The sequence below is a fragment of the Aethalodelphis obliquidens genome, unplaced genomic scaffold (assembly GCF_003676395.1).
Source record: "Aethalodelphis obliquidens isolate GAN/ISIS:26980383/991018 unplaced genomic scaffold, ASM367639v1 scaffold11, whole genome shotgun sequence".
Taxonomy (NCBI): Eukaryota; Metazoa; Chordata; class Mammalia; order Artiodactyla; family Delphinidae; genus Aethalodelphis; species Aethalodelphis obliquidens.
This window is the reverse complement of record NW_020837955.1, coordinates 12,060,853-12,085,507: the sequence shown is the minus strand read 5'-3', so window position 1 is coordinate 12,085,507 and position 24,655 is coordinate 12,060,853. Positions and strand designations below refer to the sequence as shown.

The 24,655-nt window shown below is 35.7% G+C and overlaps 1 protein-coding gene across 7 annotated transcripts in view; it reads right to left on the bottom strand.

Moving 5' to 3' along the window:
• EXOC6 (exocyst complex component 6) overlaps positions 1-24,655 on the bottom strand; it is a 194,842-nt gene that overhangs the window by 155,016 nt on the left and 15,171 nt on the right. For 4 of the 7 annotated variants that reach the window (XM_027112059.1, XM_027112062.1, XM_027112063.1 and 1 more), the window contains exons 2-4: positions 4,271-4,442; positions 2,948-2,995; positions 2,768-2,858 (exon numbers count right to left, since the gene is read on the bottom strand). In XM_027112059.1, coding sequence (XP_026967860.1) covers positions 2,768-2,858; positions 2,948-2,995; positions 4,271-4,442 — 311 coding nt within the window. Of the gene's footprint in view, positions 1-2,767; positions 2,859-2,947; positions 2,996-4,270; positions 4,443-5,775; positions 5,907-24,655 lie in introns of all 7 variants that reach the window. The other 3 variants (XM_027112058.1, XM_027112060.1, XM_027112065.1) reach the window with 1 other exon arrangement.

The window sequence follows — 24,655 nt, the reverse complement described above, 5'->3', positions numbered from 1 at the left end:
AAAACATTTTAATTTCTACATATATTGAACATTATATTATATAAATTAATACATTATATTGAACTGGGAACACTTGTACATGCTGACAACTATAACTGAGACATCAACCTAGTAACAATTATCCTAATCAGAAACTTACTACTATCTCTTCCTGCAGTGGAAGTGGAAGTTTGGATTTTAGTTATTTGAGAGAGAAAGTTGAGCAACAGTGAGATTAATTGATTTTGATTCAATATACCAAATAAAATAATGCAACTGTGTTACAGCTCATTAAACAAAATTTTACACTGAACGCACAGAGAAAGAAAAAACTCAAAAGTTTACAGCGGAGAGTAAATTATAATAAAGGCATAAATAAACATAACAAAGTATCTATATTTGTTTTATCATTCCCATCAAAGGCTCAGAAATACAATTATTCAATAAAATTGTTATAAGCTTCAGCAAGAAGACACACTGCCACCAAAAAGGTTTTAATGCAACAATGTAGATTACCATTCATCCTTAGTAAAATTTCAAAGTATAAAGTAGATAAATTACTGTTAGATCATCAAGTCAGCTCACATTTTCCTAGACAAGAGAGATAGACACATTTTTTTTTTCAGATTTTTTACAGTCTTATGGCTACTCCCTAGGGGTCTTCAGGTTCACAAAAGATATTGTTTAACTGCCTGAAAAACCATAAAAACTGCAATGGTGGCTATAATGAACCAGTCCTAACTCTGCAGACCCTATATATATCTCTATCAAAGTCCCTTTATTGCTATGCAATATATCTCACATTTTCCAATCAAAGCATTACAGTGAACACATAACCTAGGAAAGAGCCTAAAAAACTGCTGCTACAAGTATAAACTTTCTTTGAAGTCTCCTGTTTTATCTCAACAATTCGTGTAAATTTCACAACTACCTTATATTATTTCCATATTGTTTTCATATAAAAATAATGCTTTCCTCAAAAATAATTAATTAACTAATACACCAGGAAAATGCATTGTTTACCCTGTGACTTCTTATATCCTCCCATACTCCTCTTAACCTAAGGAGGAGTTAGGCAGTTGTACAGTAATGGCTTTCTTGTCTTTATTCACATTAGATGGTGGGACCCTTCAGAGCTGGGACTATATCATTTTCAACTTCATATTTCCAATATCTACCATAATGCCTGACACAAAAAAGTAGGTATGGGGCTTCCCTGGTGGCGCAGTGGTTGAGAGTCTGCCTGCCGATGCAGGGGACACGGGTTCGTGCTCCGGTCTGGGAAGATCCCACATGCCGCGGAGCGGCTGGGCCCGTGAGCCATGGCCGCTGAGCCTGCGCGTCCGGAGCCTGTGCTCCGCAACGGGAGAGGCCACAACAGTGAGAGGCCCGCGTACAGCAAACAAACAAACAAAAAAAGTAGGTATGAGTGTATAATTAGATAGAAGGATAGATGGAGGAAAGGAGGTAGTAGTTCTGGATGTGGCTGTTCAGAACACAATGTCGACATGAACTCAGATTTCCTGTCTAGCCTTGACAGCAAAGACAGTAGCAGTAAAAAAAAATCTAGCTTCTACTTCCCTTTATTTCTCTATTTCAAATAGCCCACTAGGGTTGAATAAGCTGAATTTACTCTTTCTTATTCCATCAGTACCCAATTTTTTAGGCTTATTACCATTCAGGGACAAAGCATTCAAACCTAGAGTGTGTTCATGACTATTTCAGTGTATCTGATGGTGACAAAGAAGTATTATTAAGCATTACTATAAGGAAATAGGTTTCTCAACCCTAAAACCTAACATAATAAGCAGACATTTTATTTACTAAAAGTTAATGTGCACATATCCCTGGTCCATTAGAAATTAAGATGAGCAGAATTTCAGTGATTCTAAAACAAAAAAGAAAAGCTTTATTCTCACAAGTCAGAAAACAATTTTTTTAGCTAATAAAATATGCTAACAGTTTATGTAATTTGTAGTCTAAGCTAAATTTACATTATATAAATATTATACAAAGCACCTTATTCTATTGCCCTGGATATGGAGGTTCAGGTTCCTTCCAAAAAAAAAAAAAAAGTTAAAAATGGGACACTGAGATTTAGCTTACTATATTAAAAAAGGATGTCATATACCTGTTTCCTTTTGTTTGAACAGGGTATATCCAGGTAAAGAAAGTACTGGTTAGTTTCTTCAGAATTTATTTGATGTCCCAGGAATATGTGAGCCCTAACAGAGACACCAGAAACTTAGAAACCTAAAAAGTCAGTCTTCCCAAAATATAAGAGGAAAGGCAAGACCGAAAAAGGGAAAAGATCTAGCACTTTTGGATGTTTTCTTATTAGCAAAATGAAATTGTGACCAAAGGCAAACCTGCTTAAGTGACAAAAAGAAAACAATGGAAAACTAAAGGTAAAAAAATTAGGCTAATTAGGAAAATGAAAGAAAATGTAATCAAAAGACACTCTCTCCATGGGAAAGTATTCTGAGGGGAAAAAAGGCAGGGGGGGGGTTGGGGAGGGACAAAGGGCAAACTAGGCAGAAAGGAAATGGAAAGGTAGGGGTTGTTCTAGGAGACTGATGTGACAGATCATCAAATAGGGGCCTTATAATAAGGAAAACCATGAAAATTCAGGGAATAAAGTAGATAAGAAAGAATACCATGGGCTCTGGGGGGGGGGGGGACAATCACCAAGTAATCTGTAATACCTATAATGTATAATGACTATACACTACCATTAAATTACAGTTTCACCAAGCTGAACGTTACATTATAGACAAGTTTAACTTACCTGGAAGGCATAACTGCAATTTTTCTATTACAGTTGTAATATTCCTCTGCTGAATTCTACATCGAATAATATCTTCTGTTTGGACTATCACCTTAAAAAGAAGAAATGTCCATATTTTAAAATGAACAGTTAAATGGCATCTACATATTGAATACTCAAAAAAATGTATCATTTTCTCACCTCCTTTCCAGCATCTTGAAATCTTCGGTTGGTATCAGTAACTTGCACCTTAAAAATAATTTCACCTTAGTTAGACAAATACGCATAAAACTGCCCTGATGTAACTGCTCACCCTTGTAATCAGATCATGCTTCATGAGAAACTTAGAACAAAGAAATGCAAATTCAAATTAACTCTACAGCTTGAACTTGAACTTTTGATTGAAAAGGGCTTTTGTTAACTTCAATTACTTATGACAGTTCTTTTTAACAGATTCTGTGGCAAACTTCTCAAATTTAATCCAGATTTTTGAACTTTACTTGCTTCTCTAAGTCTGTAAAACAATTCAAATCACTGACCCAGTTGACCACTGGTCCCTTTTTGATAACTTCAATGAGGTCTATGTGCCATTCATTGTCTGTAGGAAATAGTGATTGCATTTTATGGTAATTAAACATTCATACTTTGCTGAATGCAAACACTGGGTGGTTGATTAACATCAAACACGGAAATCTCAATCCACAGCAACATTTTAATGCTGCAGGTGCAGGCAAAGCTCAACCTCAAATTTTCCCACATATTAAGTGACTCATTAGGTCATCATAGTAAGGAAGCACATTCTGGTTTATTAAAAATCTCATTAATTTCTGAACAAAGATGCTCAGTGACCTCATTGATGCTGTATTTGGTCTCTTGTTATCTGAATATCCTTTATATAATGGTTTTCTAATCATAACCTCTGGTGAACCAGGGTCATTCTGTCTGCTAAGCTCTCCAAATGTAAAGAAAGATAAATAGGACAATTCTTATAACTAAATATTTTGTATTCTGACAGAACAAATCCAGGTCTCATTTAATAAATAATGTTTTTGCTGTGTGGCAGAAAATGTAGACCAATTTTCCTTAAGAAAACTACACATTGCTATTAAACTAAGAAAAAAAACAATTTCACTATAATTAAATAACTTTGAGAACACAATCATTTATAGTAAGTTTTTAGAAGTTTTCAGAAGATAGCTTTTTATCAATATTGTACTAATCGTCACTTTAGAACTCTAAAACTCCAAATGAGGCCTTTCATTGTGTGAATTTTTTGAGTTCAATTCCCTGCATGGAAAGAAATCCTGTTAAGTCAATGCATTACTTGGTTTAAAAAAAAAAAAAAAAAAAAGAGATTACTCCTGTCATTAGCATGACAACTGTATTAATAGAGCATTCCCAAATATGTACACTAATCCACTTCTTAAAAATAGTGCATTTAATAATGATTTGTAAATATGCACTATAAACTAATACTTGAGTAATTTGAGAGCAAAGGTAAACAGAATTTTAACTATTTCTTACCTTCAGTTTTTCTGCATCAGTCCTTACTTTAAGGAGTTCTGTAATAGCATCTACAAAACCCTGATGATGAAAATTACACATCTTTTCAATTTCCTTGTCATGATTACGGATACAAGCATCTAACTTTTCCATAAACTTCTTGTGTGCATTTGGTTGGTCATCATACACAGACCTGTATATATACAAAAAGAAAGCTAACATTAACTTCCCAGTTCACCAAAATTTACTCTTTATTAAGCCCAATCTCTGCAAGAGCTGATATCTTAAAATAAAATCTCTGAAGAAACTAGGTTGATAGTACTGACATTAATAGAAATAATTTGGGTGGAAAATACTTAATTTCTTTTTGAACATGTTAATATTTAAAGAGCCATAGCCCTCTAGATATATCACTAGGCATCTGGAAATAAAAGTTTGAGATTCAGGAGATGAAGTCTTCAAACATACTAGTGCTCAAAAAAGAATCACTAAGTGAATGATGAAGGAATGAATGAACAAACTCCTGATTTCTACAGCATTTACTATGTGTCAGGACATATTCTGAGTGCTTTATATATTAACTCTTTAATCCTCCTAACAAGCCTGTAACGTAGTATTGTTATTACCCTTGCTAATTTACAGATAAGTTACAGATTATGTAACTGTCATAAATTCCACAACTAGCAAGTGACAGCTGGTTGCTAGTTGTGGAATGAACATGAATATGGGATATGAATCCTGGTAATCTGGCTCCAGAGTTCATATTCCCAAGTACAAGGCCATACTGCAATCACCCCAATGTTCTCTAAACATGACGTTTGCACTCCTACTGTATTTTAGCTCCTGCTGGCTCCACATTGAGGGACTTCCCCATCCACCATGAAGGAAAGGATTAACCTTGCCCAAAAAAAGGTTTGGCCCTTGCTCCCAACTCCTCGGCGGTTAGCCTTTGGAATGTCCTGCCTGATAGATGCCTTTGTTTACTTGGGCGCCTTGGGCAATGCCAAATAGTCTAGGCTAACAATGTGACTTACAATGTGATTTACAGTTGATGGGGGCATGGAACCACATGGTATGAGCTCTGGAGGGGCTGAAGATTAAGGTCAGCAACTCAGGCAGTCAGCTGTGCCTATGGGACCAACCCCCAGTAAAAGACACCATGGCTTGGGAGAGCTTCCCTGGTTAGTAATACTCCATGACTGTTACCATGCATCATTGCTGGGGGAAATAAGTGCTGTCCACATGACTCCAGTAGGAAAGGACAATTGGAAGCTCCCTGCTGGAACTCTCCTAAATCCTGCCTGATGTGCCTTCTCCTGTTAATTTTAATCTGTATCTTTTTAAAAATTATTATTTTATTTATTTATTTAGGCTGCACTGGGCTTTTGTTGCAGTGCGCGGGCTTCTCTAGTTGCGGAACACAGGCTTAGTTGCAGTATGTGGGATCTTAGTTCCCCAACCAGGGATCAAATCCTGGGCCCCCTGAGTTGGGAGCACGGAGTGTGAACCACTGGACCATACTGAACCTGAAAGCAGTCTTGGGGACCTCCCAAAAGTGTGTGCCCCCATCTGTTGCCCATGGTTTGAGGTTCAGTTCAAGTCCCATTTCCTCCAGCAGGCCTTTTTCAATCATTTCCATGCCAAGTAATCTTTTCATCTGTAGGACAGACAAAAAGTCAGTCTGCTCACTCTGACACATTATATACAAATATTTCTTTACATTATAACTTAAATGTTTCAAGTATATGTCATATATTGTGTTTCTCCACAAAGACCATAAGCTTCTTGAGGGCAGCCTCCATGTGGCAGATTTTTAGTGAGTACCTATTATAACACTAGACACAGCAATATAAGGTTGCAATCATTAAGAACTTGGGCCTTCAAGAGCTAAGCTAGAACTAGGCTCTGATCTTGGATATCGTCTCTTTTCTACCTATACTGTCTCTAGATCTCACCTAGACTTGGAGTTTTAAATTCCATAAACACTCTCACACATCCCAAATTTATATTTCTAGGCCTGACCTCTCCCTTGAACTTCAAACTCATGCATCACTCCAACTGGATATCTGATAAGCATCTCAAATATGTCCAAAATGAATTCCTATCTTCTTCCCCAAACCCTGGTCCTCCCACAGCCTTCCCTCATCTTAGTAAACTCCATTATTCTAGTTGTTCAGGCAAAAAAACCTTGAAATCATCCCTGACTATTCTCTTCTCTCACCTCCCCACCAAAACAATCCAGCCACATCTCACTACCTCCACTGGTATCACCCTGCACTACGCCAACAACGTGTCTTGCCTAGATTATTGCCAACAGCTCCCTAACCAGTCTCCTTGATTCCACCCTTGTTTCCCTTCAGTCTGTTCTCAACAAAGTAGACAAAATAATCCCACTAAAATATAAGTCAGACCCCATGTCTCTCTTCTGCTCAAAACCCTATTTTTCTTACAGCAGCCTATAAAGCCATACATAATTCTGCCCCATATTATCACAATTACCTCACTTCCTAATACTTTACTTATTCCACGCCAGCAACACTGGCCTCCTTGTGGTTCCTGAAACCCACCAAGCACATTCCTGTCCTATGCTTCGCACATGCTGTTTCCTCTAGCTGGATCACATTTCTCACACATGGCTGTCTCCCTCTCCTCCTTCAGGTTTTTGGGTCTCCTTCTTGATGAAGCCCTTTCTGGCCACAATATCCACATTATAAACACACACACACACACACACACACACACACACACACACACACAATTCCCTTTCCTGCTTTTTTTTTTTTCTAAAATAAAGGAATTTACTTTGTCACTGCATCACTCTTACCACTATTGAATATACTCTCTATTTCACACTTTTATTTTCTGTCTTTGCTCACTGGAATGTAAGTTGCAGGAGGGCAGAGAGTTTTTGTCTGTTTTGTTCCCTGTTGTACACCCAGCCCTAGAATACAGCCTATCATGTAGCAGGTGGTCAGTAAATAATTGATAGATGGACAGATGGATGGATGGAATCAAAAAGGACACTTACTAGCTGTTCAACCTCAGCTAAGCCATCCAACTTCTCTAAAACCAAATTCTCTCAACAATAAAATAGGGATTTAAAAAGTATCTACATCAGAGTGTTATGAGGATTAAGTTATAGTAAACATACGAAAAACTCTTAGCACAGTAACTGACACATAGTAAGTGTTCAATATACACTGGCTACTATCATAGTATGTACATAAGAGACATCCAAATCCTTGTTAAATAAGTGAACCATCTGCTGAATAATTAAGTACTGGCTGCAAATATCAAGTAGCTAACACTCAATTACCCATGCTGTAGGAGTTGACTACCCCTAATACCTGACAATTGTATAGGGACTTTTATAATCTTTACAACTAATGTTTCATTTATTTCTTACACCACACCATAGAAAATATCATTGCCTCCTTTTTACAAATGAGGAAACAGGCATAGAAATGGTAAATGAGTTAGTTGCCCAGCGTCACCTAGTTAGTGAGTGACTGAGGCAGTACCAGAATTCCCATCTCATGCTTTTCCTATAATTAACACATATAGCTAACAAGAACTCTTAGTTAAACAAACAACATTATACCAAAGGAAAATTTGTGTGCAAGAGGAAATTTATTTAACTGACCCTGGTGTGCTATAAACAAATTTTTATTTCATAATTGTGAACAAGTGTTATATTTCTTTAAGTAATATATATATATGCATTTCTAAGATCATTTTTTACATATTTTAATAAAAGTTTGATATTTATCTGGCTCTTAAAATACCAGGTAGTAAACAGAAAATACCAAAAGAACCTGCTCTTTTTTTTTTTTTTCTATTACTCTTGTAGCATTGTAGCAAAAAACTAGCAAGAGGTATTTCAGGACTGCCCTACTACAGTGTCACTCCAAAGGAAAGTTTGACTCCTTTTGTGAGTGCAAAGGCAATACTGTTATCTCTTTAAAAAATAACACTGGCATATAAATAAAAAGAAGAGAAACAACAGTTATTTCCCAGAAGTCTATTTTATTTTAGAAAGTTCTTAAAGTCCAAACCTTAGTGTGCCTTTCCAATTTATTCTCTAGAGCTTTAAAAACTACTCCTGCTTTATAGCGCTTCAGAACACTGCCAGTGCAGCTATCATAGCATCTATTTATATATATACACACATATATAAGGATATAATACATATATTACAGCATATATATTAAAACATATAATAGCAGTGTAACTATTATAGCAGGTGAACACCTTTTTTTCTATTGATGTTATTAGTATGGAGAAAAACAATATCATGACATACGTATTTCCCACCATCCATTAACAGAAAACCAAAGCCTGAAATGGGTGAACTACTTACATTCCATGCCTTCTGCTATTAAAATAGAAAGGTAAGTCCCAATATAGGAAATAAAAATAACATTAAAGAATTAGTACTGTGAATGAGAAGGAAGAGTAGGTCTTGATCTGCCTACTGATAAGTCTCTCCTGACCCTTGGTAACCATCTGCCATTCCAGTCCTGAGTACAAGTTGCACTCCAAGCTGATACAACCACTTGTCAACCACAATCCATATCAACGAGATCATTCTGAGCAGAGTACACAGAAATGAAGTTGAGATAAAGAAATGTTCTAAATCACAGAAATGAATTACATTTAAACAAAGTATTGAAGGATGACCTGGCAAGTGCCAGAATCCAAAATTCACCAAATGATAGAATATTCTAGGGTCCTGAAAAGAACCCTAGAAAGTACATAGTTCTGCCTTTCTTAATTTAATAGATGCAACACAAATCTAAAAGCCAAATCCAAGCACTCAAAAAAGGCATTAATCACGACATGTAGTCGATTTAACCCTCTACCCACTCTTATGAAAAGTAAAGTAAAAAATAATTACTCTAAAAATTTGCCAATAAAGCCAATAACAAATAGCTAAGTGAACAGAGAGAGGCAGGAAGGGATAAAAGGTGGGTATGTATAGAACACTGGAAAAAGGAAGAAAAGAAGAGCAATTCTTATCCCAAGAATTTTTGCATAGCAAGAATTATCAATCTTCTCTCTGAAGGAATCTATGCTTAATTATAGAGATGATCTGGTGACAAGGTGGAGGGAGACGTTTATGGAGAGAAGCAGAGAAGATGAGCACTCCCTGTCGACAATTCCCCAGAGACTTAGTGGACTAAAGAGGAGTCATATTCTGCTGCTTCTGGCTTAATGTAATAAAGACTACAAAAAAAACAGTAACACACGACCAAGTACTCACTATTAGGTGATTTACATGCATTATCTCATTAGTATTCACTACAGCTTAATGATGTAGATACTGTTAGCATCCCAATCTACAAATGTAGTTTGGGAAGATTAAGACTTTAAGTCCAAAGTCACAGAGTAGTGGGACCAAGATTTAACCCCAGGTCTACCTAGCTCCAAAGCCAGTGCTCTTAACCATTATGTTAGACAGCCTCTCCAATCAGAAATGGTGATAAGCAGCATGAGAATGCGGAGAAGTTACCAGCATAGCAACTAACCAGATCACCTTTGAAGATCAACAATTGAGAATGACTCAGTAGGGAATCCCTGATGTGCACTGTTGCACCCATCAGGTGAAATCATCCAACGAACAGAAAAAGGGGATGAGAACTGAGGCATAGCTAATTGTTAGGCAGTATTAAATTACAAACGCAAGAAAATAAGGAGGAACAAAGTATGAAGCAGAGAAAACTGAGGGCCCGGTACTCAGCTAACCTCAGCTGACGGGACTCTGAAAAATCTATTTTTCTTTTTCCTTTTTATGTCTTTGAATGATAATCATTATTCTTTGAAATTCTGACTTGCAGGGCAAGAAAGGAAATACCATTCAGCACTATTCATTCCTTGAATCCTAAGTTGGTTAACAGTTGTATCCATCTAATTAGTGTGCCAGATATATTGCTGTTCTAAATGTTCAAGCAATATACAATGTTACTGAAAATAATTTTTTCTTCTTTCAAAATGTCCCCAGGATTTTATAATGTCTGTTGGCAAGCCTAATCAAGTTTCTATAAATAAATACACACAGATATGACAAAACCAGAAAGAGTGAACATTAGAAAGTCGGTAAATTTTCCACTACCCACATCCACTGTGGGTGCAACTTAGTGCTCCATATATAGATAATGACTTCAATATAAGAGTCCAGTCAGCACTTCCAAAAGCTTAGCACAATAAAACCTTACTTCTGGCAAAATTTAATGCTAATCAGACAAAACTCAGATGCAAATCAATTTTAAAAGAAGAGATGACTTTAAAACTTCGTGAAGAAAAACAAAGATGGACTACGCTACACTATGATTTTATTTACATATTTTAACTTTAGCAACTAGGAATGCATAAAAGCATTCCTGTATGTCTTAAAAAATGTTTATGTCTTAAGAGCATAGCAAAAAAAAATTTTAGGTACACACTTTCTATCTTCATTATATCTAATCTTCCACAGCAATGCAAAGTACGGAAATATGAGTTATCTCACAGTATATGATCATCTGATATATCAGGCTTATAGGATGTAAACAAGTAAATGTGCTTTCTGAAATGCCTCTTGAATTGTATGCACAGGGCTCCACCTAGTGGTAATAAAGTAAATATAAGAAAACTAAGATGTCATTTAAATGTTAAAATTGGTTCTTTGAAAATTAATGCTTTTATCATCAAATCAAATGTCTTAATGGAGGCACTCAGGCTACTTCGATATTTTAGACAGATGCTACGTTCTGTTAATAATATTAATAATTTACTAATCTTAGGAAAACATCTTTCTGAAGGAAAACAAACATTCACAAGATACTATGTGAAAAAGAACTCTCTTCTTATTACTGGCAACATTAGGATTTTTTTGTCAAAAAGCATATAATACCCGTACACTATTTTCAGTATCTTTTTCTTTCATTGTATCTTCATTGTAAAAAAAAATTCCATCATAATAACTCTAAAGAAAATAAAATCTGCTTCCTGAGAAATTATTTTTTAAATTTTCTTTTACTAAAATACTTGTATCAGCTACTTCTGACCTCCACTGTATGCTTTTTAATATCATTTTCTACTTTTTCAAACATTAACCACATTTCTTTCACCAGTTCCTCAAATGACACATTTGCCTTAATTCTGTACTTCTAGTAATAAAAAATTGTGTTTGCATCCATTTGAGCATTCTATATTCTTCCAGTCCATAGGCATTTTTCTATTCTCTCACCAAAGTTTCTAATGGCTTATCAAACTTAATTTCTAAAATATTAATTTTATATTTCCAATAATTAGTATTCAAGATTTGGTATTTCATATTAATGAGATTATTTATGATACTTTTTCAGCAATTTCATACTTGTATTGAATGCTTTTCATGTTCTAAGTACCAATCATACTGATTAGTACTAAAATTTTGGTTACTAACTATAAAAATATACTTTTCTAATATTAAACATATTTATGACAATTAACCACCCTAGGATTATCAGCTTTTGACAAATTTAACATTCCTAAAAATGCTGCTATGAAAACAATGTTAAACGTAACACAGAAAAAGTGATCAGAAGTTTTCAAAAAGCTATGAAAACCATCGTATCCAATACAAATTACTTGCTATCAATCTCAAAAATAGTTTTTAAAACAGGTTTTCGGTATATCAATAAATTTGGTAAATTCAGCAAACTGGTCATGCAACAAACCAGTCATTTGGCAAGTAATTTAAGGCCAAGATTTGAAAATATTTCCTTAAATAGAAGCATATGAATTGCTAGTTTAAGTTCTTTCAGAACAGGATATATGTAAGCCCCAAGTATAAAAGGGCAGTTACACACCAGTGAGACGCTACTTTGTCTCATCAGCAGTTCTCTGTGCCTACTGTATGGATCCTGGAAACTAGGAGAAGCTACACTGAGATACTCTAACTGCTCCTACCCTAAGTGACCACTTGGTTTTTGTATCCTAGGCTATGTAAATTGGAAATGTAATCTAATTTTTCAGTGGAGCAGTGTCTTTAATACCAGTTTATAACCCACTTGAAAACCTGCAGCTAGAATCAGAAATGGGACTTGAAACACTGCAACTCTCTTCAGCAGCCTTTAGATACATTTAAGGTGTCCCAAATTCCAGTAACATCCATATGAGAAACAATAAGCTAAAATATTCAAAGACAGCAAATGAGTTCTCATTGGGGAGAAAAGCCCCTTTTTCATAAGGTCACATGATTTGGAATTCTTTTTTTTTTAAACAATGAATAGCAAAGACACCATTTCCCTTCCTTAAATACACAAAAGGACTGCTCAAAGTACCACTCCATCTTGGGGAAAAAAATAAATTTATATTACAGTAATTTAGCAATTTAGAACAGCAAGAAAGAAAATAGTCAATATAAGGTGTCATGTTAAATGTTAGTATTCCTAACATTTTCCATTTCATCAAATACATCAAACATGAATAACAAATTCCCATAACTTTCCCTGCTTCTCTGTAATCCAGGTGCAAATAAGAAGTGAAATAGCTCCAAAGCATTAACAGCAGGATAAAGAGAAAGGAGAATTCTTTCCAACAATATTCATTAAGTACCAACCATGTACAACAGAAACTGAAAATTAAGCACAAAAGACAGGCATATGCACAGGTAACTTTAATACAGAGGATGGCTGCTCCCTAAATCATTAAAATTTATCTGTGCTGAGCCTAACTCTTCAAGGAGGCAAGAAAGTAAATGAAGTTTTATAACACAGGTCCAAAATTCTCTGACACACCTTCCCTTTCCTTTGAATTTGGACAGGCTTATGACTGCTTCAACCAATGAAATATAACTTAAATAATAGTATGTGACTTCAGAAGCTAGAAAAAAAGCCATGCAGCTTCCACACAGAGGTCTTTAGATACTCATTCTGGGGAAAACCATCCATCACGTAAGAATCTAACAATCCTAAAAATGACATGCTGAAGAGGCCACATGTGGGCGCTCCCAAATGACAGCACATCATCTGCCAGCAATGTGAGTGAGCCACCGTGGCTGTCTAGTCCAGGTGAGCCTCAGCTGATTTTAGCCCAAGCAGCAACCAGTATCTGACTGCAGTCGCATGAAAGACCCCAAGCCACAACTGTCCAGCAGAATCCTTCCCAAACCTCTGAAAAAGGTTTCTAAGTACATGAACAAATTGTTTGGACATTTGCTTAAAATATTTAAAATCGAATTAAATTTAAATCTTTTCCAGAATAATTCTTTTTTTCACTATTTCTTTTTCCCTTTTGGCACTAATCCTTTTTGGCACTGTCCTTAACTTCCTTTTTGACCCCAGGATGCTCTTCCCCACAATATGCCTCAATCTTAAACTTCCTTCAGAATTCACCTCAAGATAGTTCCTTTGGGATACTTTCATGAATAGCTATATTGAATAATGAATTCCCCATTACCTAGAATTTTCCCAGCTCTTTTACATACAGTCTATAATACACTATCTTTTTTTTTTTTTTTTTTTTTGCGGTATGTGGGCCTCTCACTGTTGTGGCCTCTCCCGTTGTGGAGCACAGGCTCCAGACGCGCAGGCTCAACGGCCATGGCTCATGGGCCTAGCCACTCTGCGGCATGTGGGATCTTCCCAGACCAGGGCACGAACCCGTGTCCCCTGCATCAGCAGGCAGACTCTCAACCACTGCGCCACCAGGGAAGCCCAATAATACACTATCTTTTATTTATTTGTATAACACATCAAATTTATTCTCCAATTACTTAGTGTATGTTTTATCTTCTAAATTCCTTGAGAACTGAAGGTGTCTTCAGTCCACAAATGCTGTGAGGATGCAAAGAACTGTAAATCTTAATAAAGAGAAAAGGTTCACTAGAGGGCACTCTTCACCAAAAAGTAATCTCTAGAAATCCAAATATTTTTCTTTTACGATTGTATCAAAATACGGTGTGCATCTATCTCATACTCAACCTAATTAACAACTAAGTACTGTGAAATCAAAATAAAAATATTTCCTCCTTTTTTAAATCTGCTTTATGATGTTATCTACTGCTTTAATATAATGGTTAAAAACAGCAGAACAACAAAAACAGACATACAAATCAATGGAACAAAATAGAGAGGCAAAAAATAAACCCACACACCTACAGTCAATTAATCTACGATAAAGGAGGCAAGAATATACAATGGAGAAAAGACAAGCAAGTAGTGTTGGGAAAGCTGGACAGCTGCATGTAAATCAATGAAATTAAAACACTCCCTCACACCATATATAAAAATAAACTCCAAATGGTTTAAAGATCTAACTATAAGACATGATATCATAAATCTCCTAGAAGAGAACATAGGCAAAACATTCTCAGACTTAAAACGTAGCAATACTTTCTTGGATCAATCTCTCAAGTCAAAAGAAATAAGAGTAAATATAAACAAGTGGGACCTAATCAAACTTAAAAGCTTCTGCACAGCCAAGGAAACCATTAACAAAATGAAAAGACAGGGCTTCCCTGGCGGCGCAATGGTTGATGCAGGGGACACGGGTTCGTGCCCCAGTCCAGGAAGATCCCACTTGCCGTGGAGCGGCTGGACCTGTGAGCCATGGCCGCTGAGCCTGCGCGTCCGGAGCCTGTGCTACGCAACGGGAGAGGCCACAACAGTGAGAGGCCCGCGTATCGCAAAAAAAAAAAAAAAATTAAAGTTAGCTGTAAATGCATTTCATTCTAACTCTGAAAGAAAGGATTCCAAAGTTATTCATTTAAAAAATAAATATACATTAATATATATTAATTTAATTTTTATAATGTGTTTTTCAAAAGACACTTTGCCAAATAAGTGTAATTCAGAAATAGTGTGGAAGAAAAACGAAAGATGGTTACCCTGATACAAGGCTGATCCTAACTCCCACTATTCATCCTGACCACACAGTCCGCTTCTGCTGGTCATTTCACAGCTCAGCAGAAAAAACGGACAAAAAACAAGAAGTTGAGAAGAGCAATTCTGTGTCCATTCAAAAGCAGAATATAATTAACAAAATAAAAAATAAAAATAATCTTTTACATTTGTACTGGTGCTTTGCAATCCACAAAGCAATTCTGCATACATCATTGCATCTGCTACCAAGAACCCTAGGGAAGTGGACAGGGCAACTGGTTTTATCTCTGCCTCACAGATGAAGGAAATGAGGCTCAGAGAAGTTAAAGGATTTGCTCAACAGCACGTGTCTACAAAAGGCCAGAGCCAGGTCTACAATCCAAGTCTTGAACTCACATGGAGTGTTAGAGAATATTGCATGAGAAAAGGTAAAAGGAACTCACTGCAAAAAATCACCAAACACTCAGTTGCTGAAATTCTTTACCTTAAATATGTCAGTAACATGTTCATTACTCAATTCCAGAGCATCTTTCTTATTACTATGGCAATGCCTCCATTAATGAATTCTCTCAAAATTAAGCTCCTTTAAAATGAAGTTGGCAATACTCAAACATCAACAACACACACACACTCTCACAAACCACACAAAGAAGAGTTGCCTGCCTTCACATTCAGGCATGACAAAAACAGAAAACAAGACAACAAACAAACCATTGTACATGGATTCTATTAGGCCCGGTCTACCAAATGGAAAATAACTAGCCCTTCTAGTAAGAAAGGCTAAAAGCAAATCTGATTTATGTTCTTTTTAACACAGGAATGAATGAATGAGGATAGGAATGATGAAAAAGAGAAGGCAGGGAAAGATGGTATCTTGTTTTTTCCATCATTTAGAATTGAAAAAGGGCCTGAAGAGGGTACAAAGGTCAGTGATTTTTCTTGCATCAAGCAACCCCCAGTCCTGGAGAGAATAAACCAGAGACTGGCCTTACTAAAACTACTGGAGGCCTGTATCTTGTAACTGCAGAGCTGCAGAGGAATAAGGGACCTATATCTGACCTAGTACAAGTTCAAGATACAGAACCCTCCCTCCCTGAGTATAATTCTGGTCACATTCCTCACTGATCCAATCTTAATGTAAACCTTCCCACCTTTTTAAGTTAAAATTTAATAATGTTTTTATATTGCAGCTTTCATTATCTGATACTCTAAATCAGAAGGCAAAGCATCATGACTAAGAGTACAGGCTCAGAAGCCAAATGGCCTATGTTCATGTCTAGCTCACCACTTACTGACTGCCTAGGGCAAATGACCTAATCTATCTCTACCTCAGTTTCTTCATCTGCAAAATGAGTACCTCATTTGCTTCTTATGAAGATTAAATAAAATAACACATATAAGTGTTTAAAACAGTGGCATATAGTAAATATTCAACAGATGTTAGCTATTACCTATTATTTCCTACATGATTATTTTCACTTCCAGGAACCAAGATTCTAAGAAATTATTTTAGAGTTCATATCACCGTTCACAGAATTTCACAAAAAATAAGAACCACCTAAATGTGCAACAACAGGAAATAATCAAATAGAGAAAATAGGTTGAAAATTATATATAATGTAATTTAACTTCATTTAACAAATATTTAACAAAGATCAACATTTAAAATGTTGAATATCATAACTTCAATAAATAAATATTTGTTGTTTCTAACATAAAAAATGACTAGAATTTTGATTATCCGTAAGCAGTAGGGAAAAAAGTGATTTTTTTCCCTCCTCTCTATTCTATATATTCTTCAAGTTTTCTATAATGAAGGTTCTTGTTTTTCATTAATTCAGTTTAAAAAGTATTTAATATGAGTCTGTTGTACCCATGGCATTATGCTACGTAACACAGTTGGAACTAATCAGAGATGCATGACAATAATAAGCTTCATGGACTATTACATTAGGCCTGCATTTAAGATATTTACTTAAAATATACAGGGAATTCCCTGGTGGTCCAGTGGTTAGGACTCAGCACTTTCACTACATGGCCCAGGTTCAATCCCCGGTTGAAGAACTAAGATCCTGCAAGCCGCACAGTACAACGAAAAAAAAAAAAAAGAAAGAAAAGAAAATATATATCCTAAGTCATACAACTAAATAACACTGTGTAGCATTTTTAAAAATCCATGCTATAAGATTTCAGACACAGAAAATACACATATATGTATATGTGTGCATATATTTATTTATTTGTTTATTTATCCACATAGAATGCAGTCTTCTAAGATGCCAAGATTTCATAGAGGAAATAGGACCTAAGAAAGGAATTCAGTGACAGGTAATACTTGAGTAGGTGGAGAAATAAGGAGGAGGGAATTCAATCATGGTAAACACAGCCAGGAAGGAACATAGTATTGTGAAAAAGACAATTAAACTGTCTAACTGACCTGAAGGATACCTGTTGTAAGTAGAGAGAATTCTATCATAACTCTTAGAGTAGTTATTCTTAACCTTTATCTGGGCAGTGGCCAGGGAGTGGCAAGACTCTTCTCTGTGATTTTAATAAAAGTTATAGATCTTTTCCCCAGAAAAGTGCACAAACACAACGGTAATATATTCTTTGTCTCTGAAAACTGTTCACAAGGCTGAACGAGTAGTACAGCCCCTTCCAATCACAGTACGTTGCACCAGAGGTGTACAACTGACCCGAGCTGGTTCAATTAGACACATTCTTTCAGGAATTTTGAAGTGGAATTCAGAAATAGCCAGCTCTATGTGCCTGACTGACATATAGAAGCTGTAGGTAGTCATCCTCAAGTGCAGAGAGAAGCAGAGAAAGCCAGACCTCAGAAAATGAAGACAGAATGAAGCATGGAGAAACAGAAAGAAATATGGTCTTCTACTTCTTTGTTCCAGTCTTTTGAGAAGTATGACTTTTGTGAGATACCCAGTAACTTTCATTTTTTTCCTTAAGTTAATTCAAGTAGGTTTGGTACTTACAACTAAAACAAACGAACAAAAAATCCTTAACTAAGACATACATGCACGCACGCACACACGCACACAACACACACACACACAATTTTACAATTATAAGGAGTTGACAAACTCCCTTATCTGATCAATACATTAAAGTACGTCTTCCCAAATGAATAAGTTATAGGCATACCACAACAGTGATCAGCTCAACCCTCATTCTAACTTTCTGTTTGTGCCATGATATAAAAAATGCTGGGAAGAATTACCACAAAATAATCCAGAAATAAAGGCATAGTTTAAACAGACGCTTGAGGAAAAGAAAATGTCAAACAGGTCTCTAGAATAATAATAATAAACAGTAATAATACAATGCCATCTAGCTTTTACACAACACTTGTAACTTCTTCAAAACAACCACAATATTGTACAGCCAAGTAAAGAACTCAGGATAAGTTAAGTGTCCTAAAATACCAGTGTTGGGTATCTAAACCAAGTAGGTATCTTGTAGCTGCAGAGTAACTGAGAGTGTCTAGCAACTCTAGGAATGTATAAACACAGAAATGTATAAACACAACATTTAATTTCTTTCATTACAAAATGCTGAAAAAGATTTCTTGTTAACAAAATATTCACTCTTTTCCCATGAAATATTTCATCTAGTTTGCCACATGCATTCTTAGAATGCTTTAGTAAATAATGCCCAGGTGTTTCCTCTAATTCAATTGAAGATATTCTGTCAAACAATATTTCAATGATAGAGTTGACATGCCCTAATTTTTTAAAAAAATGGATATGATCATATCTTAAAGGATCATACAACCTATCAAAGCATCAAGATCAAGCAAAGGCAAAAAAGCAAAGGATGATTTTCTCCACATTTCTGATGTTATATTTTACTTGCCTTGTTTTCCTCTATGTACAATTTCTCAGCCTCGTTCTCAAGAATAGTATCCTATTTCCATGCATAGGAAAGAGCCTAGTGCAGTCTGTTAGTTAACATTACTTCCTATAACTAGGATTGACATTCTGTAATACCAACATTAACACTCACTGAAATTCTGGTTAACAACACAGCACAAAGATGACCGTTAATGGACATCCTCTATGGTGAAATGTGAATTAATAATCAGCTAACAGAGATTTGCAATAGACTTCCTCCTTCCTGTTTTTACACTCCTGACCAAGGAGATGTCTCTTCCTGTTGACTTTTGTGCTACTTGGTAAAAAGCTAAAGATGAGGAATGGAAACACCTAATACACAGAAATTTAATTTCTCCTCTAGGATAACAAATTGAATTGCTAAATAAATTTTAATTCAAAAACCTTAAACAATTAAGCAGATTAATGAATGCAGACATAGACTGCTTCCCTAGAAGAATTTAGAAAATTCAACAAAAATATCAAATTGTCTACAGCGGATCTAATGTGCGGTTTGCCTAATAGCTTAAGAGATGATCTATATATGCTACCAAAGTCCTTTACAGGAGTATTAATCTATAATTAAGGAGAAATTCTCTTAAGATTGACTTCTCAGCAAAACAACCAAAAACAACAACAACAAAAACCACCATTCACCATGGAAAAGAGAAAATTATTTGAGCTTTACACTTATAATCTGTGCACTTTATGCTAAAAAATACAGTTCAAAATATAAATATAACATTAGTATTTATATACCCAAAACTTTAGCAACAAACTTTCATAAAACAGAAACTATAAGAGATGTGAGAAGAGACAGTAACAAATTAATAAAATGGGACAGTAACACACCTCTCTCAATTCAAGAAAGATCAGATGAAAAACAATATGAGACCTTAGAAGATATAACCAACTTATTTAATAAGGAGTCTGTGTGTAAAACTGAGAACCCAAATAAAAAATATGCTTTCTTTTCAAGAGTACATGAAACACTCATGAAAACTAACCATATATTAAGCCACAAATAAAAACCTCAGTGAATTCCAAAGAATAGAATTAGTGCAAACAGATTTATCTAACTGTAGTGTAATAAAACTAAAGATTAAAAGCAAATTTTTAAAAATAAAAAAATTACACATCTAGAAAAATTTTTAAGACATAACTATTTAAAAAACTGTTGGATCAAAGGGAAAATACAAAAATAAAACAGCAGAATTTCTTTAAGATAGCAATAAGGAGGGCTTCCCTGGTGGCGCAGTGGTTGAGAGTCCGCCTGCCGATGCACGGGATACGGGTTCATGCCCTGGTCCAGGAAGATCCCACATGCCGCGGAGCGGCTGGGCCCATGAGCCATGGCCCCTGAGCCTGCGTGTCCGGAGCCTGTGCTCCGCAACGGGAGAGGCCACAACAGTGAGAGGCCCGCGTACCGCAAAAACAAAACAAAAAAAAGTCTATTGGGAAACACACCAATGATTCTGAGAGGTTGAAGAGGAAAAAATGAGACCATCTCATTTATGAGTATCAATGCAAAAAAATTTTGAAAAGCGTATGCACCAACAGAATCCAATGGCACACTAAAAGAGCAATTCATCATGACACAAATGGGATTTATTCTATGAAGACAGGACTATTTCAAAATAGGAAATACATTAATAAATTCAATCATATTAATGGAGCAAAAGGAAAACAAATCATATGACCATCTCCACAGACACAGGAAAGACAAAATTCAGCAGTGTTTCATGTTAAAAACACTAAATAAAATGGGTATTTTTCCTCAGCATAATAAAATATAAATACCTTGGCTCAAAAGCCAGAGTTCTCCTTAATGAGGAAACACTAAAGGCTTCCCTGCTAAAGTCAAGATAAAGATAAAGATGCCCACTATCTCTACTGTGTTGCAATTATTAGGCTATGAAGTTTGACTACATAGCAATCTAAGGTTTAAGACCTGGAATGGAAGAAGTAAGATTATTTCTATATACAAATTATATAATTACATTCCTAGAAAACCCAGAAGGAATCAATGGGGAAAAAATTACTACAAACAGTAAGAAAATTTAATAAAGTTAAGAGGTTAAAAATTAACATACAAAGATTACCAGCATTCACATATATAAACAAAAATGAGAATGTAAGAAAAGACCCAACTAAAATAACTACACGTAACCTTAAAGAATTCTAAAATTTATTTGTGCAAAACTTCTAACTCTCCTGAAAGACATAACATGTTCATAGATATGAAGACTAAACATCAGCAAGATGTCTGTTCTCACTAATTAATTTATAAATTTAACTCATTCTCAATAAAATACTTTGAGGACTTTTCTAGAATGAGACAAGTTTATTAAGTTCATTTGGAAGAATAAACAAGGAAGAGTCACTAGGAAACCCCTGAAAAAGATGAGCAATAAGGTGAGGGAAGCCCTACCAGATATTATAACAATAGAGTCTCTATAATTGTATGATGGTATATAGCACATGAACAGACATGTAGACAATGAACAGGATAAAAACCAGAGATAGACCCACCACATAAGAAAATTCAGTAAATGATAATGGCAGCATCTCAAATCAATGTGAAAAAGATATACTTTTTAATAAGAAGTGTTAAGATAGCTGGCTTGCCATATAAAAAAAGATAAAATCAGGGAATTCCCTGGTGATCCAGTGGTTATGACTCCGTGCTTCCACTGCAGGGGCAGGGGGCCAGCCAAAAAAAAAAAAAGATAAAATCACATCATACCCCAGGCAAATTCAAGAGGATCAGAAATGTGAATGTAAAAAATAAAACCATACAAGTACCAAAAGAAAACATGAGTCGATTTCCCTATAACCCAGTAGCATGGAACACTTTCCTATAATTCAAAAATCAAGCAAAAAGGCCAAAGATTGATGAATTTCCTTTTCTTTTTTTTTTTTGTCCATGCTGCACGGCTTGTGGGACCTTAGTTCCCCGACGAGGGATCAAACCTGGGCCCTTGGCAGTGACAGCGTGGAGTCCTAATCACTGGACTGCCAGGGAATTCCCTGAATTTTATTTTCATAAAAACTTCTGCATGGCAAAAAAGGGATAAGCATAGTAAAAGACAAAATGAAAAAAAAAATGTTTCCAACTAATGGCAAGAAAAATTGTGAAAGATTTTGAAATGGACAAAAACAATTACTGAATGTCCCATCTAGCGCACCCTTCTATATTATCTGTGGCTTTCACTGTCTTGGGCTATTTTACATTTCTGTAAATTGCTGAAAGCTGATAGTAATGCAAGTTACTCTTGCCCATAGAAATGCAAAAGACTTTTACCAGTGGAATGCAACTGATTATTGCCCTGCAGATACTGACCAGTAATTTGTCTACTGACAAATCTATTTCAACATTCCCAAATGCCTATATCATTTTTTTTGCCATTGCCTTTAAAACAATTGTAACATCTTACTGGTTCTCTCATTAATTATTAAGTTAAATAAAATTCCCTGGCACGCATTAATTTTTATTTAATGATAGCGGTGACTTTCTCACTCAGTCATCACAGCTCTGTTTTTAGGGGTTTTTTTTGGGGGGGGGACGGTTCTTGGTTTTTTTTTTTCGCCATTCCGATCAGTTTGTGGGATCTTAGTTCCCTGACCAGGGACTGAACATCCCCCACCCCGCCCTTGGCAGTAAAAGCACGGAGTCCTAATCGCTGGACGGCCGGGGATTCCCTAATTTTATATCTGTATAATTTTATCATTTTTGAAAATTATCTTTTAATAGTTTTGGAGGTTTCACCAGGATGCCCAGTGGATTCACCCAGCAGAACCAGGAAACTGCATTACCAGAGAACTGCACCTCATGGGCTGCTTTAGCTTTTCAAGGGCTTCTAGGAGGAAAACTCAAGTGGCAACATACATTTAACTTTACTGACTCTCTGTTTCTGTAAATTTTGTTTTGTTTCTTTTCCCTCTCTACAGATTGTATATTTTCATCTGGTTTCCAGTTACTACATGGCCAATAAGTTATTACCCCTAAGTGGTAGCAATGACTGAGAATTTGGTTTCATAGTTTGACATTTACTTGGTGATCCCTACACAAGGATGACAAATCTCTTGGGTACAAGATGAAAGACACTCTGGTTTGTCTATTTGTCTATTTTGAGCTCAAATTTTTTAAGAATTTCGTTTTCAGTTCTTTGATAACTAGACCAGGGAGGTTTTCTCTCTACAACTCATGTCTCTTGACCTGGGGGTGAAATTATAGAATCAAAGCTATAAAGCTCTGTATCTGTAATTCAGAAAGGTTTTTACCTCTCATTGTGTGTGATAAATCAAACAATTTATCTCCAGAGGTTATTCAGTATTTAGATTTTAAAGTCTCTTAAATTAAAGGAACTCTGTTTTGACTGGCTTATTGATAAAAACAAAACAACAACAACAAAAAAAAAACAAGGACTTATACAAATGGAATATTTGTAAAATTCCCAGAAAACAAAAGAAATTGAATTTCTAACACTTTAAATGTGCTAGACGTCTTTAAAAATTTTTTCCTACATGAATTAATTTAGAAACATTTTAAAAATCTAAGTTCAGGGCTTCCCTGGGGGCGCAGTGGTTGAGAGTCCGCCTGCTGATGCAGGGGACACGGGTTCGGGCCCCGGTCCGGGAGGATCCCACATACCGCGGAGCAGCTAGGCCTGTCAGCCATGGCCGCTGAGCCTGCGCGTCCGGAGCCTGTGCTCCGCAACGGGAGGGGCCACAACAGTAAGAGGCCCGCGTACCGCAAAAAAAAAAAAAAAAAATCTAAGTTCACATAATTCACGTACAGTTGACCCTTGAACAACTCAAGAGTTAGGGGCACCCACCCTCCACACTGTTGAAAATCCACATATCACTTTATAGTTAGTCCTCCATAACCAAGGTTCCTCTGTATCGGCATTCTGCATCCGCCGATTCAACCAACCTCGGACCCTGTAGTACTGTTGTATTTACTACTGAAAAAAAATCTGTGTATAACTGCGCAGTTCAAACCCCTGTTGTTCAAGAGTTAACTGTACAACTTCAGCAAACAAGCCTAGTTGGATCATTTTGGTTTATAAAAATAGCTATTTATTTTTTATGATTAATCATTTTATTCCACTTGGGTTTGTTTTTCCCTGAACGCACACAGGTTTACTAATCAAACAAGCTAACATTACCCTACAAAAATATTCAAGATGATTAAAAATGTAAATTTGTGCTCAACTAAGCAGAATCATTACTCTGACAAACTTTTTACTTCAACACATATTAAAGATTAATTTCTAAGATCTTTAGGTAACTTAAAACCTTAATATTAAGTTAATTAAGAGACAATCACTGGATAGCAGTTAATTTTTAAGTATAATGGAATCCTAGCAGACTGATTACTAAGCATAACTAAGTTTATATACTTTTGCTTCTTATTTTTATATGCTATTGAAAAGCTATCGTTTCCGGATGCGTCCATGAAAGTGTTCATTTTTGCCACTTTAAGGTATAAAAGTGACGTTTGTATCTGTAAGAAGTTGTATTCAGAGATTTGCTCTTATTCAGACAATTCTCAATGTTCCACTTCTGTGTTTCAATGTGAAATATAAATTAGTTACTTTGGTTAAAAGTTAGAACCATTAACAGTAGTTAAGATACTAGGAACAGTGACAGAGAAATACAACTGTGTA